This window comes from Rhinatrema bivittatum, chromosome 8, assembly GCF_901001135.1.
Source record: "Rhinatrema bivittatum chromosome 8, aRhiBiv1.1, whole genome shotgun sequence".
Lineage (NCBI taxonomy): Eukaryota > Metazoa > Chordata > Amphibia > Gymnophiona > Rhinatrematidae > Rhinatrema > Rhinatrema bivittatum.
The window spans coordinates 265,672,283-265,688,503 of record NC_042622.1 but is presented as its reverse complement, the minus strand read 5'-3'; the positions used below and the strand labels follow the sequence as shown (position 1 = coordinate 265,688,503).

General features: G+C 48.8%; 1 protein-coding gene across 1 annotated transcript in view; it reads left to right on the top strand.

Annotated features, from left to right (window-relative positions):
- Positions 1–7,381, top strand: part of LOC115098355 (CD209 antigen-like protein E) — a 28,398-nt gene extending 21,017 nt beyond the window's left edge. The window contains exons 5-6 of the mRNA XM_029614897.1: positions 5,898–6,004; positions 6,628–7,381. Coding sequence (XP_029470757.1) covers positions 5,898–6,004; positions 6,628–6,799 — 279 coding nt within the window. The 3' untranslated portion in view covers positions 6,800–7,381. The remainder of the gene's footprint in view (positions 1–5,897; positions 6,005–6,627) is intronic.
- Positions 7,382–16,221: the final 8,840 nt, after the last annotated feature.

Genomic DNA, 16,221 nt, shown 5'->3' with positions numbered 1-16,221 from the left:
GCTTTCATGGCCCAGAAGGCATCAGAGGGCCCTGGGTAAGTCACACTCTCAACCCTTGGGAGACCCCATGTTGTGTCATAAGCCAGGCCCCATGAAACGTAAATGGTTTGATGAGGCACAGCGTGTGTTGGGACAGTCCTCGAGGTCTGCTGATCTGCAGGGAGATACTGATGGTTTCGAGGATTTGCAGGGGTCCCCAGGAGAAGCTCCAAGTACTGATCCACTACAGGACATGCTGGATTTGGTTGGGGATATGGAGGAGATTCCCGTGGCTGAGGGAGACAATCCTAAAGTGGTACGTCTCTTTCACAGGAGGAGCTCAGGCCACTGATTCCTCAGGTCCTGCAGGAATTCGGAATCAAGGTGGCTCAGGAAGAGTTTGACTTGGAGGGAGCAGATCCAGTGCTGGATGACTTATGTGGACCAGCGAAGGCATTTCCCTTTCATAAGTCAGTAAAGAAGCTGGTAATTTGGGAGTGGGATACTCCAGAATCTGGCCTGAGAGTTGACAGAGCTATGTCTAAACTCTATCCTTTACTGGAGGAGACCTTGCAGTTGTTGGATCTCCCAAAGTGGATGCTTCGGTGTCGGCAGTCATCAAGAAGACAACTATTCCTGTAGTGGAATCAGCTGCATTATGAGATGTGCAAGATCGCAAGTTAAAACTTCATCTCAAAAGGACTTTTGAGATGTCGGCTCTGGCCATAAGGACTGCTGTTTATAGTAATTTGGTGAAGATGGTAAGTCTCCATTGGGTTCAGCAGTTGCAGGATTCTCAAGTCTCTATGGGAACTGCGGCACAGCAGGCTGACTTTCTCGAAGCGGCGGTGGTTTATGGAGCAGATGCATTCTATGACTTGATTAAAATCTCTTCCTGAATTATGACATTGGCCATGTTTGCTAGACAATTGCTATGGCTACAGAATTGGTTGGCAGACGTTTGGTCCAAGTCGCAACTTCCTTTTAATGGGAAGCTTCTGTTTGGGGAAGACTTGGAACAGCTAATAAAGCACTGGGGGAGTACAAGGTGCACAAGTTGCTGGAGGATAAGCCTAAGGGCAGGAAATTTGTGCCTGCTCGGGTTAAGTTTCAGGCAATTGGAGGTTTCGTCCATCCAAGTGTTCTGGAGGCTCAAAGCGGCAAGTCCAGCCAGGTCCTCCTCCTGGAATCAGTCCTTTCACAGGGGCAGGAAGCCTTTCAGGGACAACTCTGGAGCCAGCGCAAGGTGAGCTAAGTCCTCGCAATGAAGTGAGGCCAGCCCACTCTTTGGTACTTGCTGTCAGAGGCCAGTTAGAGCTTGTTTTTGAGGAGTGGGCCAAGATTACCACAGACCGGTGGCTCCTCCAGGTGGTAAGAAACATGTAAGTTTTAGATTTTGCTCGTCCTATCGGGGATGCCTTTGTTATGTCTCCCTGCGGTCCTCTTGTAAAGCAAGTAGTGGTTCGAGGGATGGTCTGAAGCAATTGGAGGCTGTAGTCCCAGTTCCACTAAAGAAGCAGAGAACAGGGATATATTCCATCTGTTTCATGGCGCCAAAGAGAAAAGGATCGTTTTGACCCATTCTAGATTTCAAGAGGGTGAATATGGCCCTTTGGAGTCCGTCATCATGGCAGGTATGCAAGGGAGAATATTTGGCATCTCTGGATCTCACAGAGGCCTATCTTTACATAGCCATCAAGCCGGAGCACCAAAGGTCCCTAAGGTTCATGATACTTGGGGAACATTTCCAGTTTCAGGCCTTGCCCTTCGGTCTAGCAGTGGCACCTCATATATTCACTAAAGTGATGAAGGTGGTAGCGGAAATCTAAAGAAGATTAGGGGTTCGACACGAAGAAAGGGAGAGTGTTCCTCACAGAGGACAGGATTATGAAGCTGTTAGCGCTTCCGGTACCCAGGGTAGGGACTATTTACAGGTCCTAGGTTCCATAACTTTGACCTTGGAATTAGTTCTTGGGCATTTGCGCATATGCAGTCTCTTCAGAGGGCTGTTCTCTCTTGATGAAACCCGTTGTCAAGAGTTTCATCTCCCTCTGCTGCTCGAGGGGGAAAGCAGGGACAGTCTGGCCTAGTGGCTGCTTTGGCCCAATCTGGAGCATGGTGTGGAGATACAGATCCCAGACTGGGTAGTGGTCATGACCGATGCCAGCCTTTCAGGCTAGGAGGCTGTGTGTCAGGGTCAAGCAGCTCAGGGTCAGTGGTCGAAGAAATAGGCTTCTTGGTCTATCAATTGAATAGAGATGAGGGCGGTACACTTCACTTTACTTGCCTTTCCGCTGTGGTTCCGTGGTTGTCCAGTGCGGGTAATATTGGGCAATGCTACTACGATAGTTTATATCAACTGACAGGGAGGCACCAGGAGTCGGGTGGTGGCCCAGGAGGTGCAAGAATTGATCCTTTGGGTGGAACAGCACTTGGAGAGGATAACTGTGTCACACATTGCCAAGGTAGACAATGTGCAGGTAGAATTCCTGAGCCGGAAGGAATTGGACGTGGAGACTGGGAGCTTTCAGAGGGGGCGATGTCTCTCATTTGCAAGAAGTGGGGCTTCCCTGCATGGATCTGATGGTGACCAGAAAGAATGCAAAGGATCTGTGGTTCTTCAGCCGAAGAAGGGAGCATGGGGTGAAAAGCATTGACTCTCTGGTTCTTCCATGGCCTCGCAACATGTTGTTGTATGTCTTAGGGATGTGCATTCGTTTTGAATGAATGCGCAATCTGCAATGTATAGGACCCTATTCGTGGGTCCTATACATTGCAGATTGCGTGGGTCCGCGAAACATATGGCGAACCCCCACGAATGCTACATATCATTAACAAATAAAACCCCTACCCTTCCTGACCTCCCCAATACTTGCCAAAAGTCCCTGGTGGTCCTGCGGGGGTCCTGGAGCGATCTCCTACACTCGGGCCGTCGGCTGCCAGTATTCAAAATGGCGCTGATAGCCTTTGCCCTTACTATGTCACAGGTGCTACCAGTGCCGACGGCCCGAGTGCAGGAGATCGCTCCAGGACCCCTGCTGGACCACCAGGGACTTTTGGCAAGTCTTGGGGGGTCAGGAGGGTGGGAGTTGTAGTTAATTAAATTTAACGGGTTGGGATGGTTTTTTTTTTGTTTTTCCAACTTTAATGGAAAACAAATACAGAATGTAACTAATGGACGAATCGGGTTTCTCCCTATGAAAACGGATGTAATGGATTTGGGTCCCGGCACAACGAATACTGAATAGCAATGAATGTTTTCCTTCTGCACATCCCTAGTATTTATTTATTTATAGGCTTTTCTATATCGACATTAGTGGTTACATCATATCGATTTACATCAAATTGAAGGTAGAAAGATACATCGAACAGGGACTGGGAAGTGGAGTACACTGAACAGAACTAGAGTAAATATAAAGGACTGCTGAAAATGAATTCTTAACTGAAGAAAAGATAACATGTTAACATATTAAAATAACAATTAATAATGTCTTTCCTTTGTGGCCTCTGGTGAGAAAGGTGATAAGGCGGATAGAAAGGTATTCAGAAGACATTATTTTGGTGGTTCCAGAATGACCATGCCGTCCTTGGTTTGTGGATCTTGTCAACAAAGTCATAGACGGATCCCTAAGGCTCAGACATCTGGAGAATCTTCTCCACCAGAGCTCCATATTTTTGAATCAGGCACTTCACTTCAGTCTCGAGGCCTGGCTTTTGAGAGGAGACGGCTAAGGCAGAGAGGTTATCCTGAATTGGTTATTATGACCTTGCTGCAGGCTAGGCAGACATCCATATCTTTGTCTTATGTGTGAGTTTGAAAGGTTTTGGAGTCCTGGTGTCTCGACATGGATGTGCAGGCGCTGCAAGCTACAATGTGGCATATTTTGTCTTTTCTTTAGGAAGGCCTGGTCAATGGTCTGGCCTATAATTCTCTGAGGGGCCAGGTGGTGGCCCTGGGCTGCTTCCATGGCAAGGTGCAGGGTTGTTCCCCATCCACATTTCTGGTTGTCATAAGATTTCTTCACAGAGCAAAGAATTTGCGGCCACTGGTGCAGAAGGTATGTCCGTCTTGGAATCTCAATCTGGCCCTTATGGCTTTGTGCGCAGATCCGTTTGAGCCTCTGAGGAGAGCAACTCTGAAATATTTGATGCTTAAAGTGGTTTTTCTGGTAGCTATTTGTTCGGCGAGGAGAATTTCAGAGCTTTGTGCTTTGTCCTGCCGGGATCCCTTCCTGCAGATTTCAGAGTCAGGAGTTTTATTGTGCATAGTGTCCTCCTTCCTCCCAAAGGTGATCTCGGGGTTACATGTTAATCAGATAGTGGAGCTTCTGGCTTTTCTGGACTTGGATGTCTCTGCTTCTCATGCTAAGGAGCTGAGACTTTTGGATCTCCAGCGGGCGTTGTTGAGATATCTGAAGGTCAGTAATGATTTTCGTGTGTCGGATTAACTTTTCATCCTCTGGAATGGTCTGAGGAAGGGACGTCAACCTTCCAAAGCTACTATTGCATGTTGGCTCAAACAAGCGATCTCGTCAGTGTATATCTCTAAGGGCTGTCCAGTTCCAGAAGGTTTGAGAGCTCATTTGACTCGCTCACAGGCAGCTTCTTGGGCCAAGGCACAGTAGGTATCACCGTAGGGGATTTGCAGAGCAGCAGCTTGGAAGTCACTGCACACTATCGTTTGGATGTCAGGGCTCCGGCTACAGTGTGTTTTGGTGAGGGTGTTCTGCGAGTGGGACTCTCCAGGTCCCACCCAGTTTGGTGGGCTTAGGTACATCCCAGGAGTCTGGACTGATCTGGGTATGTACTGGAAGGGAGAATTGGTTCTTACCTGCTAATTTACGTTCCTGTAGTACCACAGATCAGTCCAGATACCACTCATGGAAACAAGTGTGAGAGTCGTCCGCTCGTCCTGTGGTCTGTATGTAGTGCAGAGTTCTCAGCTAAGTTGTTTCGTTCTATTTATATATGTTCCGGAACAGAGCTTTTTGTTTCCAATAGGTTACAGGGTCACCATCCTCCTGTTCATTGGGTAGGGGGTGGGCTGTTAAGTTTAGTATGGGTTTTTTTCTCATGGCTTGAATACAGGTCAATATTGAGGGACTGCAGTGTCAGTAAAACTTTCTCTGTCTCCATCTGCTGGCAGGGATACAAAACCCAGGAGTCTGGATTGATCTGTGGTACTACGGGAACAAAAATAAGCAGGTAAAGAAGTTAAACTTTTGCCCATAGAGATGGCATAGTCCCCTATGCTCTGGGCCCCACTAGGGATTGCATGGTACATCAAGGGGGGGAGGTATGGAGGGAGGGCAAGATGAGAGAGAGACTCGATACGGAGGCTGGAGTGGGGGATTTTTTAAAAAGGGCAGAGTTTGGAAGGGTCTGCTCTCAAGCTATTTCATTTTATTTTTTTCCTTTAAATGCTGTTGGGGCCACCTCTAGGGGTAGGGGTTGGAAAGGGGGTCTCATCAGATCCTCAGGGTTTCTTCTCCACTTGTGGAAGCACATTTTTTGGGCCTCTTAGCCGCTTTAACAAGATGGTGACCCCAGGCAATGTGGTTGCCATCATGCAAAATTTGCAGGGGCAGTTAAGCAGTGGTATTTTTCGCTGGGGAAAATACCACAGGGTTTACTAAGCTGCTAGGGAAAATACTGTGGCATAGTAAATGACCCCCCCCCCCCCTTAGACTGCTTGTGGGCAGTTTGAATCTCTGACTCTGGCAGTTTGGCTATCCACAAAACTTGGAATGGAGCATAAGCAGTACAGAACAGGAAGGAAGCACAAACATCAAATTCTGGTCACGCCCACTGGATATGCCTCTCAAAGTCATCACCCAGAGTTGCCAAACATTGCATTGAAGACAACATCTGATGATGATGATGATGCATGCCTTACACCTGCTGTTATCTCTTCCCAGAGCTACATAAACAATCATGTCTGTGCAACTGTTTACTGGATAGGACTGACGGACAGAGAAAACGAAGGAGAATGGAAGTGGGTGAATGGCTCGGTGGTATCATTAAAGTAAGTTTAACTTTATCCTGGCAGTGATGAGTCTGCTCTGTTGCCGCTCTCTAGCTGTTTAATTCAAGGCCAGATGCAATGTGCATGGGCATTCAGGGATGGGGGAGAGGGGTTTTGGGCGGTAGAGGTTGTAGACACGTTGCAAACTGGAAGGTTGAGGATATTTCTTCTCCTGAGGACGTCTGCACCATCTCCCTGAGCTGCAGCACTCCCGCATCAGCCAGCAAACTCTCTCTTCTTAATCTCTGGCATCCCAGGCCCTTCAGAAGCAGCATCAGTTACCCCCTGATGGCTCTTTACCTCCCTCCAGGAGAGCATTCACCTGAAGCTGCTGGAGGTGTGATTCTGCCATCGGGGCCCCCAGCACGGGCTGACACACCTGCCTTTTTTTCCCCTAAATACTTGGTAGTCCAACTTTGTGGCGTCTTTCCATGCCCTGCTGCTTTCATGGCCCAGCAAAGCTGTGTTTTATATGTAGCGCCTTGTGCAAAACCTGAAAACTTTCCCTCTTGGCTTTATCACCTGGAGCTCCCTATCCTGCTTAATTACTTAAGCAAAAAAAAAAAATTCAATGTCAGTAGATGATTGTTTATGTGTTTTAATCCCAAATACTTTCTGGGCAGGTTTTGGCTGGATCGACAACCAGACAACGCCAATGGCGCAGAGGACTGCGCAACAGCAGGGCAGGCTGGGTGCAATCAAATGCTGAAGAGCTGGAACGATGATCACTGCGACAAACCTTTTAGATACATCTGTGAAAAGGAAGCAGAGACGTCCTTGTTTGGGATGTTTTGAGAACTTGATGACATGATCCTGTTAAATAAGGTTTCAAATTATTGACTCAAGATTCACAGACCTTTAGCCATTTTGGCAATTTAAATCAAAAAGAGTACGCTTAGATTTGCTTTAATAGCTGTAAAGGTGGCACCCATAATCCATGGGGGGAAGACTCTGAGCAGGACCATTGGAATGGGTGGGCAGGACAGGTGCCCATCTGGGGTTCCAGGCTTGGGGGTGGGGGGGAACAGCAGAAGATGCCACCAGGGCAGAAGTAAGCTCCCGTGTGGGAGAATCATTGGACAGAGACACCTGCCCCTCTCCCCTCACCAGTCAGGGCACTGCTTAGCTCAGCGACTTTCCTGACTCTAAGGGTGATAGCAGCTAACTATCTTAGATCAATCCAGACCAAAGGCTTACAGAAATGTTTATTCTGTCTTCTTAAAGCATGATATGGCAATATTCTGTATTTGTACATGTGGTAGTGAAATGGCCCAGTGCCATTTCTAAAGATCAGATGCCAGAGCTGGAGTGAGTAGGCTTTGCTCAGGCCCTTACCATTCTTTTATCTGGATCAGCAACGAGAGGGGTAAGTGGAGGTTGGGAGAGGGAGGTCCCTATTTACTGGGGAGGGGAGGGGGGGAAACCCTGATGTAGGTCCCAGCTGAGCCTGTGGAGGCCCAGTCAGATATACCGGGGCCCTGGACTCAATTTTAAAGGTAGGTGTTCTGGTGGTAGACCCTTGGGCCGACAAGGAGAGAGGCTGGAGAGAGGCGAGGGTTCCTACAGGTCCCCTCCATCGGCTGGTGAGGCTGGAGAGTAGCAGAGACCTCTGCTGGGCTTCACCACTACCAGCCCATGTTCCTCTCAGGTTGGATTTACGAGGGGGCTCTGCAGGGATAGAGTCCGAGGTTTACGCAGAACGAATTAAGTGTCCAGCTGAGGTCGTAGCAGACGGCATAGCTCAAAGTCAGTGTCCAGGTGTAAGGTCGTGGCAGGCACGTAGCTTGTAGTCAGGCAAAGGTCATGGCGGATGATGTAGCTCGTAGTCAGTGTCCAGGCAAAGGTCATGGCAGGCAGCGTAGCTCGTAGTTAGTGTCTGGTCCGAAGTCAAGCCAAGTTCAAGCAGAAGAGGTGAGGAGGGCAGGAGTGAAGGCAGCAACTCGGGAACTATCAGGAACTCGCAGGAACACTCAGGAACTTGCAGGAAGCAAGGAGACCTGTTGCCAAGCCATCTGATGGTAGCCGGATGCAGCCTTATATAAGGCTGGACTTGTGACGTTATGAGGGAGGGCCAGCAGCATTCTCCCGTCGCCAACACTTTAAGGACTGGGAGGAGACGCATTCGAGTGCCTAGGAGGAGCCTGCAGGATGGCAGTCAATGGCGTCCCGACCATGGAAAAGAGGGAGGAGACTCCTGAAGCCCTGGAATGAGACGGCTCGTGTCAACAGTGGCTCCCCGATGCTGCCAGAAAGCCCGGGCCCACTGCCGCCGCTGTAAGGTAGCAGGAGGTGAGGGAAGCCGCTTGTGGGGCTCCGCGGCTGGCAAGCATAACAGTATCCCCCCCTTCTAAGCCCCCTTCCTGAGGGTTTTGGCTTCTTGGGGTGGGAGGCGTGGAATTGTTTAATCAGGTCTTTATCTAATATGTTGGAGGCCGGTTCCCAGGTGTTTTCTTCTGGGCCAAATCCTTTCCAGGTGAGAAGGTACTCCCACCTTCGACCTCGTCTCCTCACATCAAGAACGTTGTGCACCTGATAGGTGGTGTTGCTCTTAGAGGTGAGCTGTTGCGGTTTGGCTACCTTCCTAGAAGGCCAAGAGAGAACCAGGAGCTTTAGAAGTGAGACATGGAAGGAGTTGGGTTTCCTTAAGGATGAAGACAGGTGGAGCTGGTAGGTTACTGGACCCAATTGACGGAGCACTGGGAAAGGACCGATATATCGTAGTCAACTGCATGTACGGGAGCTTGAGTTGGATGTATCTTGTACTGAGCCAGACTCTCTCACCGGGTTTAAACCGTGGGGCCGGTCTACAGTGAGCATCGGTGAATCTCTTGGCTTTAAGCCCTGCTTTATGAAACATCTGCTGCATATTGTTCCAAAGGAGGTGTAATTCTTGGGCCGTCAACTGAGCCGTGGGTGAGGGAACGGTCAGTGGTAGAGGCAGGGGGGAAGCGGCTGCCTTCCATAGATGATCTGCAAGAGCGAAGATCCGGTGGCGGAACAAGGTTGAGAGTTAAGAGAGAACTCTACCCAGGGAAGCAGTGCTGCCCAATCGTCCCGATGAGCATTGATGTAGGTGTGGTGGAAGTGCTTCAGTGTGCGGTTCATCCTCTCTGCTTGCACGTTTGCTTGCGGATGGTAGGCGGTTGTGAAGTCCAACGTGATGTCAAATTTTCTACAAAGGGCTCTTCAGTACTTGGCTGTGAATTGAGTTCCACGATTGGATAGAATATGCTTGGGGAGTCCGTGAAGACGAAGCACGTGTTGGACGAAGAGCTGTGCCAGTTGAGGCACCGAGGGAAGACCAGGCAAGGCGATAAAATGTGAAATCTTAGAGAAATGGTAAACTACCATCCAGATGACCGTATTGCCATTTGAGAGCAGGAGATCCACTACGAAGTCCGTGGAAATGTGCGTCAAGGTACCTTGGGGGCTGGCAATGGCTTTAACAGCCCCCAAGGTCATCCCACCAGAGATTTCTGCTGCATGTAGATGGGACAAGAGTCCACATAGGCCTGGACATCTTTTCGCATATTGGGCCACCACTAGAATCGCTGGAGAGAAGCGAGGGTTCAGGCTTGTCCAGGGTGGCCTGCGACGCTGGAATCGTGGGACTAGTATAACACTATGTTGCGGAATTTCTGTGGAATGACTATTTTTCCTGGAGGGACAGCTATGGTGGTTGAGAGCAGGAGCCGTGCAAGATCTATAATATGCCAGAGTGGTTCGATGGTATCTTTGGAGATAAAGGAATGGGAGAGGATATTTGCCCAGAGGTTTTTGACTGTGGGTTGATATCAGAGTTCGAGGTCAAAGTGGGCAAAGAAGAAGGCCCAACGGGCTTGATGTGGTTCAGACGCTGAGCTTGATGTAAGTATTCCAGATTTTTATGATCCATGTAGATGGCGATATGGTGCTGGGCTCCTTCCAGCCACTGGTGCCTTTCCTCTAAGGTGTTCAATTCGGAGTTAACAGTCTGCTTGGAAGTAGCAATCTGTTCTGTTATTTAGGAGAGTTGTGGGTGGATCCTTGGACCAGTGGCAGATGATCATGCCCCCAAGGGAAGATCCCGAGAGGGACCACCGGTCAGGCTCAGACACACTAGTTCTTTTATTAGACAGTATACTGAACCACCAGAGGTGGCAGTAGTGAGCTGGAATGACCGGCTGGGCTGTAGTCCCTCAGATACTGGAACAGCTATCCCTGGAGGCTGAGCTATAGAGAAACTGGAATATAGTGAGTAGGCAGGGTATGCAGAGTTCATGAACTGAACCAGATGGTAACACTCATACAATGTATCATAGAAGCCCAGGAGCTGGAATGTATAGGCCCTCGAGGAACGAGTACCTGGTTCCAGGGAAAGCTCTGAGAACGCAATGGTAACTCACTGATGTAGTTGGCAGTGATGACTTCCAGGCAGAAGAGAGTACCGAGTAAGTCTGGGAACGAGGGCCCTCGAGGAGCGAGTACCGGTTCCAGACTGTCACCTGAAAAACAAAGGAGAGAGCGAGGCCCCCGAGGAGTGGGTACCCCTAGTAAGTCCGAGGAGGCAGAGTAGCTTAGGTAGAGAACCTTTGGTAAGTCCGAGGAGGCAGAGTAGCTTGGAAAGTCAAAGCGAGTCCGAAGTCATTCCTTGCTAACTCAATGTGTTAGCAAATTCTAAGACCTTATATATCCATCGCGGGTGACGTCATCTTCAGGGGATGCCCCCGAGCTTTGCGCCATCGCCGGTATTTCAGTCGGGGCTGCGCCGCACGTGAGCCCCTAGGTCTCCAGGAAACATGGCGGGTTGCAGCGTCTAGCCAGTCCGGGGATGCCAGAGGGCCTCGGCAGAAGGATGCCGCAGCAGCCAATCTTCCTGCGGACGAAGAGGGAGGCGCCAAAGAGGTAAGGAGGGCGGAGAGAGTGCGTCGGGAACCGATGGACACAACATAAGGCGAGTTTAATGGCCAAGAGTTCTTTGTCACCAATCCCGTAGTTCCACTCCACTGGGGAAAATTTCTTAGAAAAGAAGGAGCATGGGTGTAGAGTGCCCGCGGATGAGTACTGGCTTAAGATGGCCGTACTCATCCGCATCGACTGCCACAATGAAAGGGTGTTGAGGATCGGGATGCTGGAGACAAGGTTCCCGGAGGAAGGCTGCTTTTATGATCTGATAGGCTGCTACCGCCTCGGGCGGCCACAGTTTTGGGTTCGCCCCTTTTCGCGTCAAGGCCGTGACTGGGGCCGCAGCTTAGAGAAGTTGTGAATGAAGGTACGATAATAATTGGCAAAGCTAAGGAATTTCTGTAAAGCTCGCAGGCCAGTAGGTTGTGGCCAATCTTGAATACACTTGAGCTTTTCTGGGTTCATTTGGAAACCTCACTTAGAAACTATGAAGCCCACGAACTGCAGACTTTCCTTTTCAAAAGAACATTTCTCTAGTTTGGCGAACAACTGGTTATCCCAGAGGCATTGGAGAACACAAGAGACATCTCAGCGATGGGTATTTAAGTCCTTGGAAAATACCAGGATATCATCAAGATATATGACCAGATATTCAAATAGTAGATCTTGGAACACTTTATTCATCATGTTTTGGAAGATGGCCGGCACATTGCAGAGATCAAACGGCATAACCAGATATTCATAATGGCCGTCTCTGGTGTTGAAGGATGTCTTCCACTCGTCACCTTTGCATATACGGATTAAGTTATAGGCTCCCCGGAGGTCTAGCTTTAAGAATACTCTAGCCCCTTGCAAGCGGTCAAAAAGTTCTGCAATAAGCGGCAAGGGAGAGTAGCCCATCCTGATGATGGCATTCAACCCCCGGTAATCTATACATGGGTGAAGAGTTCCATCCTTCTTGGCCACAAAGAAGAACTCTGCCCCCGCAGAGAAGGTAGAGCGTTGGATAAAGCCTTTGGCCAGGTTTTCTTGTATGTACTCAGACATCACCCGGGTCTCAGTAAGATATAGAGGGTAGACTCTACCCTGTGGAGGCTCAGTATTGGGTAGGAGGTTGATGGCACAATCATACTTATGGTGAGGTGGCAGTGCGTCTGCTCCTTTCTTAGAGAAAACATCAGTGAAGGACGCATATTGGGATGGAAGGCCAGCAGAAAGGAGCAAGGTCGAGAGACAGTGCTGGGAGGTGACCCTGCCCATGCGAAGCTTCACAGGATCGGTAGTGTGAATAATCCTCCCAGGTAGGGATGAGAGAACCAGCGGCTCCGAAGAAAGAAGAATAAGTATCCGAAGTTGCTTCCTGCTCCGGAGTCCACTAGGGCAAGAGTATGGAAATCTTGGTTGTCCATTGAGAGTATCACAAGAAGGGTTAGTGGGGGAGCTGGTGAGGTCAGGCCTAGGGACAGTCCCCTGCTGAGACCTAGGCCCGGGAGTTTATCGGACGTAACGGACAATTTATTTAATAACTTTTATATACCGACGAACGTTGGGAACATCTCATTGGTTTACAGAGAACAGAACTTAGCAACAGGCTTTACAATTATTGCATAATTATATGAGGAACAGTAAAAAAACAGTAAAAAAGTAAAAAAAACATACAAGTAACAGAGGAGATTATACAAGTAATAATTAGCTAAGTGGGATACGTGATTGAGGTTATTTAAACGGGGGGGGGGGGGGGGGGGGCGGGGAAATTCTGATAAATAGGAGGGTAACAACATTTGAAGGAGGAATATATACACGTGTTTGGGTACAAATTTTTTTATATACAATATGCTATTACATGCCCGTCTATTACATGCCCGGCTATTACATGCCCGGCTTCTCCACTTTAAAGGTAGAGTCCGGCCTGCCGGCACCGGAGGCATTCTTCTGGGGTTAACCTGCTGCGGCCCCAATTGCATGGGTTCCTCCACTGTGGCCCGTAAGAGGTGGGACCTTCCATTGATGAAGAGGAGCACTGGGGACGATGGGAAGCAGATGGGTGTTTCTTCGAAGCTTGCAACTCCCGGTTCTGCTCTTGGATTCGGCAGTTTATCCGGCCAGCAAGCTCTATGAGAGCATCTAGGGAGGACGGTACTTCATGGGCCGCCAGCTCATCCTTTATTCGGGTAGCCAAACCATCCAAGAAGATGGAATGCAGGCAGTCCTCGCCCCAATGGAGCTCCGAGGCTAGGGTCCGGAATTCTATGATGTCGTCTGTGAAGTAACGGACGTATGTGGAGGAGAGTTGAGCCTGAGGCGGTCTGTCGACCAGGCTCATTGAAGACCATCTGGCAGAGGGCCAAGAAGCTTTGCAGGTCCCATAGCACGGGATCCGAGTGTTCCCACAAGGGAGAGGCCCAGGCTAAGGCCTTACTGTCCAAGAGTGAGAGGATGTAGGTGGTCTTAGTAGCATCATCAGGGAACAGTGCGGATTGGAGGCAGAAATGCATATTGCACTGATTAAAAAAGCCCCAACAGAGTTGGGGATCCCTGTAAAAGCATGGGGGAGCTGGAAGCGGTATGATGGGGCATGTAGCGGGTGCGGAGACCATGTAACGTGGAGCAGGAGGAATCGAAGAGCCTGCCAACATGGTAGAATCCAGATGGGTACTAAGTTGTTCCACGGACACCACAAGTGCTTCCAAGACCTTTTGCTATTTGAGGATCTTCTGGGCCAGGCCCGGAATAGACTGCAAGATGGATACCTCCACTGGTTCCATGGACTTGGCAAGCTGTTCTGGTGGTGGACCCTTGGGCCAAGGAGGAGTTGTCACCACCTATAGGGAGGGCTCCTACAGGTCCATCGACTGGTGAGGCTGGAGAGTAGCAGAGACCCCTGATGGGTTTCACCACTACCAGCCCGTGTTCCCCTCAGGTTGAGCCCTTGGGTACCGGGGCTGGCTGGACTTACGTGGTGCCTCCACAAGGATGGATTCCGAGGGTTGTGCAGAACGAAGTTGGTGTCCGGGCTGAGGTCGTAGCAGGCAGCGTAGCTCATATCAGCGTCCAGGAGTAAGGTTATGGCAGGCGGTGTAGCTCATAGTTAGTGTCCAGGTGAAGGTTGTGGCAGTCAGTGTAGTTCATAGTCAGTGTCCAGTCCCCCTACCTGGCCCCTCTTAAGGTCCTGCCCACTTTTAAGGTCCCTAAATTAAAGTGCATTGTGAATTTAGGAAACCAGAATAGATACAGCTTCAATTATCCAGATCTAGACATCTAAACCTTACAGTTAGATCCCTCGGTCTTTTGAATATTGGCCTATAAAGCTCTTATAATTGTAACCCTGGGACTGGAGTTAAAGTTTCCTCATACCATTCAGGATTCTTCTTTTGGGGACGGGGGAGGGGATTTTGGTGGGGATAACCTCCTGGGCACGGGGCATTTTCTCTCAATCTGCATAGAAAATGGGAATAATCATGCTGGAAACAAATAGGTGTTCCAACACGACTTTACTGGAAGTGTAAAGATGAAATATAATATCCCTTTCAAGTTTCTTACTTTGTTGCAGAAATCCAATATGCAAATTGCATTTGGCAAATCTGTGACTCTGGATTTTCTTCAAATATGAAATCCCCAAACAGTTCCTTCTCTACCGTAGTTGGGTTCTTTACTGATGGGAGGTGTCTGACCAACAGTGAACTCCCATTTTCCATGCTTTGCCTCAGTTGTCCTGGTAGTTATTTCCAAACGTCTGTGGTACTGGTCTCCAATGCTTCACGACAACGTCTGAATACTGGATGCGTACTTAAGGGGTAATAAACCAGCTGAGTTCCACTTTGCTCCTCTCTTCTTTGCTTTTTTTTCTCCCCTCAGGCCCTGGATTCATATCTGAGCCCTGCCCCATGGTTGGTTTAAGTACACACTGCATCTCTCACTTAGACAGCATAGGGAAACGGTATACAAATTTCTCCCAATGTGCGAAAAAAAATGGAAGGAAGAGTGGGGAACTTCCTTCAGAAAAAAATCCAGAATAAGCAGTTCTCCCTGCCAGAAAAGGGACAAAACTCAAAAGAAAGTCTGAATTGATGCTTCTAATTCAGGCTTAAGGTTTGGGGGCCTAGGAATTCTTCTTAAACCCCCATCTCAGGACTGCATCAGAAAACACTCCTTCCTCTCTGATGTTCAATTAAAAATCCACACATCCACAAGAGGAAGCTGTCCTTATATAGGAACAGGCAGCCTCACAAGGGTCATGCCAGGGAACAGATGGTTTGCTCCTCTAAAGCTACTCTAACTTCCAAGCTATACGGTAGTAGGGAACCAACGGGGGCCTACATAAGTTTATTAAGAAACAATGTGACTAATAGGCACACAGTGATTGTACATTGTAAAAGATGGATTAACAGCACAGATATAGAGAAGGTATAATATAAACTTACCTGTTAATTTCCTTTCCTTTAGTCCTGCCAGACCAGTTTATTCGAGTGGGTTATGTTTCCCCTGCCAGCAGAAGAAGACAAAGAAAAAAAAAAAAAAAGCTTAAAGATGACTTCACTCTCCCTATAGGGGTCTGGTGCTACCATCTGCTCTTCAGAATCCTATGTCAAAGCTAAGATAACCGAAGGCAATTGTTTTGGTTTCCAAATCGCCAATCACAACCAAAATGTGATTCAGCCAAGAAACCTCACTCTATTGTCATTAACGCAGGAATCAGATAATCCCTACACTAAGGTCATGATTTTGCCAGCTACTTGCTGCTAGTTTTCAGAACTTCTCAGAGACCGTGATCATTGTGGCTTTCATGGACTGGTCTGGCAGGACTAAAGTGAGGGAAATTAACAGGTAAGCTTAAATTCACCTTCCTTATCATCCATGGCAGACCAGTTCAAACAAGTGGGAAGTACCAAAGCTCCACCCAGACTGGACGGGAGGAAGCCACAACAGCTCTGTGTCTAAGGTGTAGGATTTCCCAGCCTGTGTACCCACACTGAGGTCCTTAGAGTAGAGATGTAACAAAGTCAAGAGTGCTGCCCTGCCATTATCCTCTGGAAAGACAGGTTCTGATTTTACTTACAAGGAGCTCTGCGCCCTCATGAGTGGGCTTGTCAGCATTCTGAGACCTGCAAGCTTTTGCTGGGGTAGGCCGAAACAATCATCTACTTGATTCCTCCTAAAATGAATGCCTTAGAAACCACTGTGTTTTAATAGGACCTTGCTGACATCGTTGGGGTGACGGGCTAACGGGGCCAGCGTGCTACTCGAGGGTCTGTTTGGTTTCTGCCTCCTCAACTCTCATGTCCAACCTGGGAGCCTACTTGTCATCAGCTTGAAGGAATCGCTGACTGCTGTGA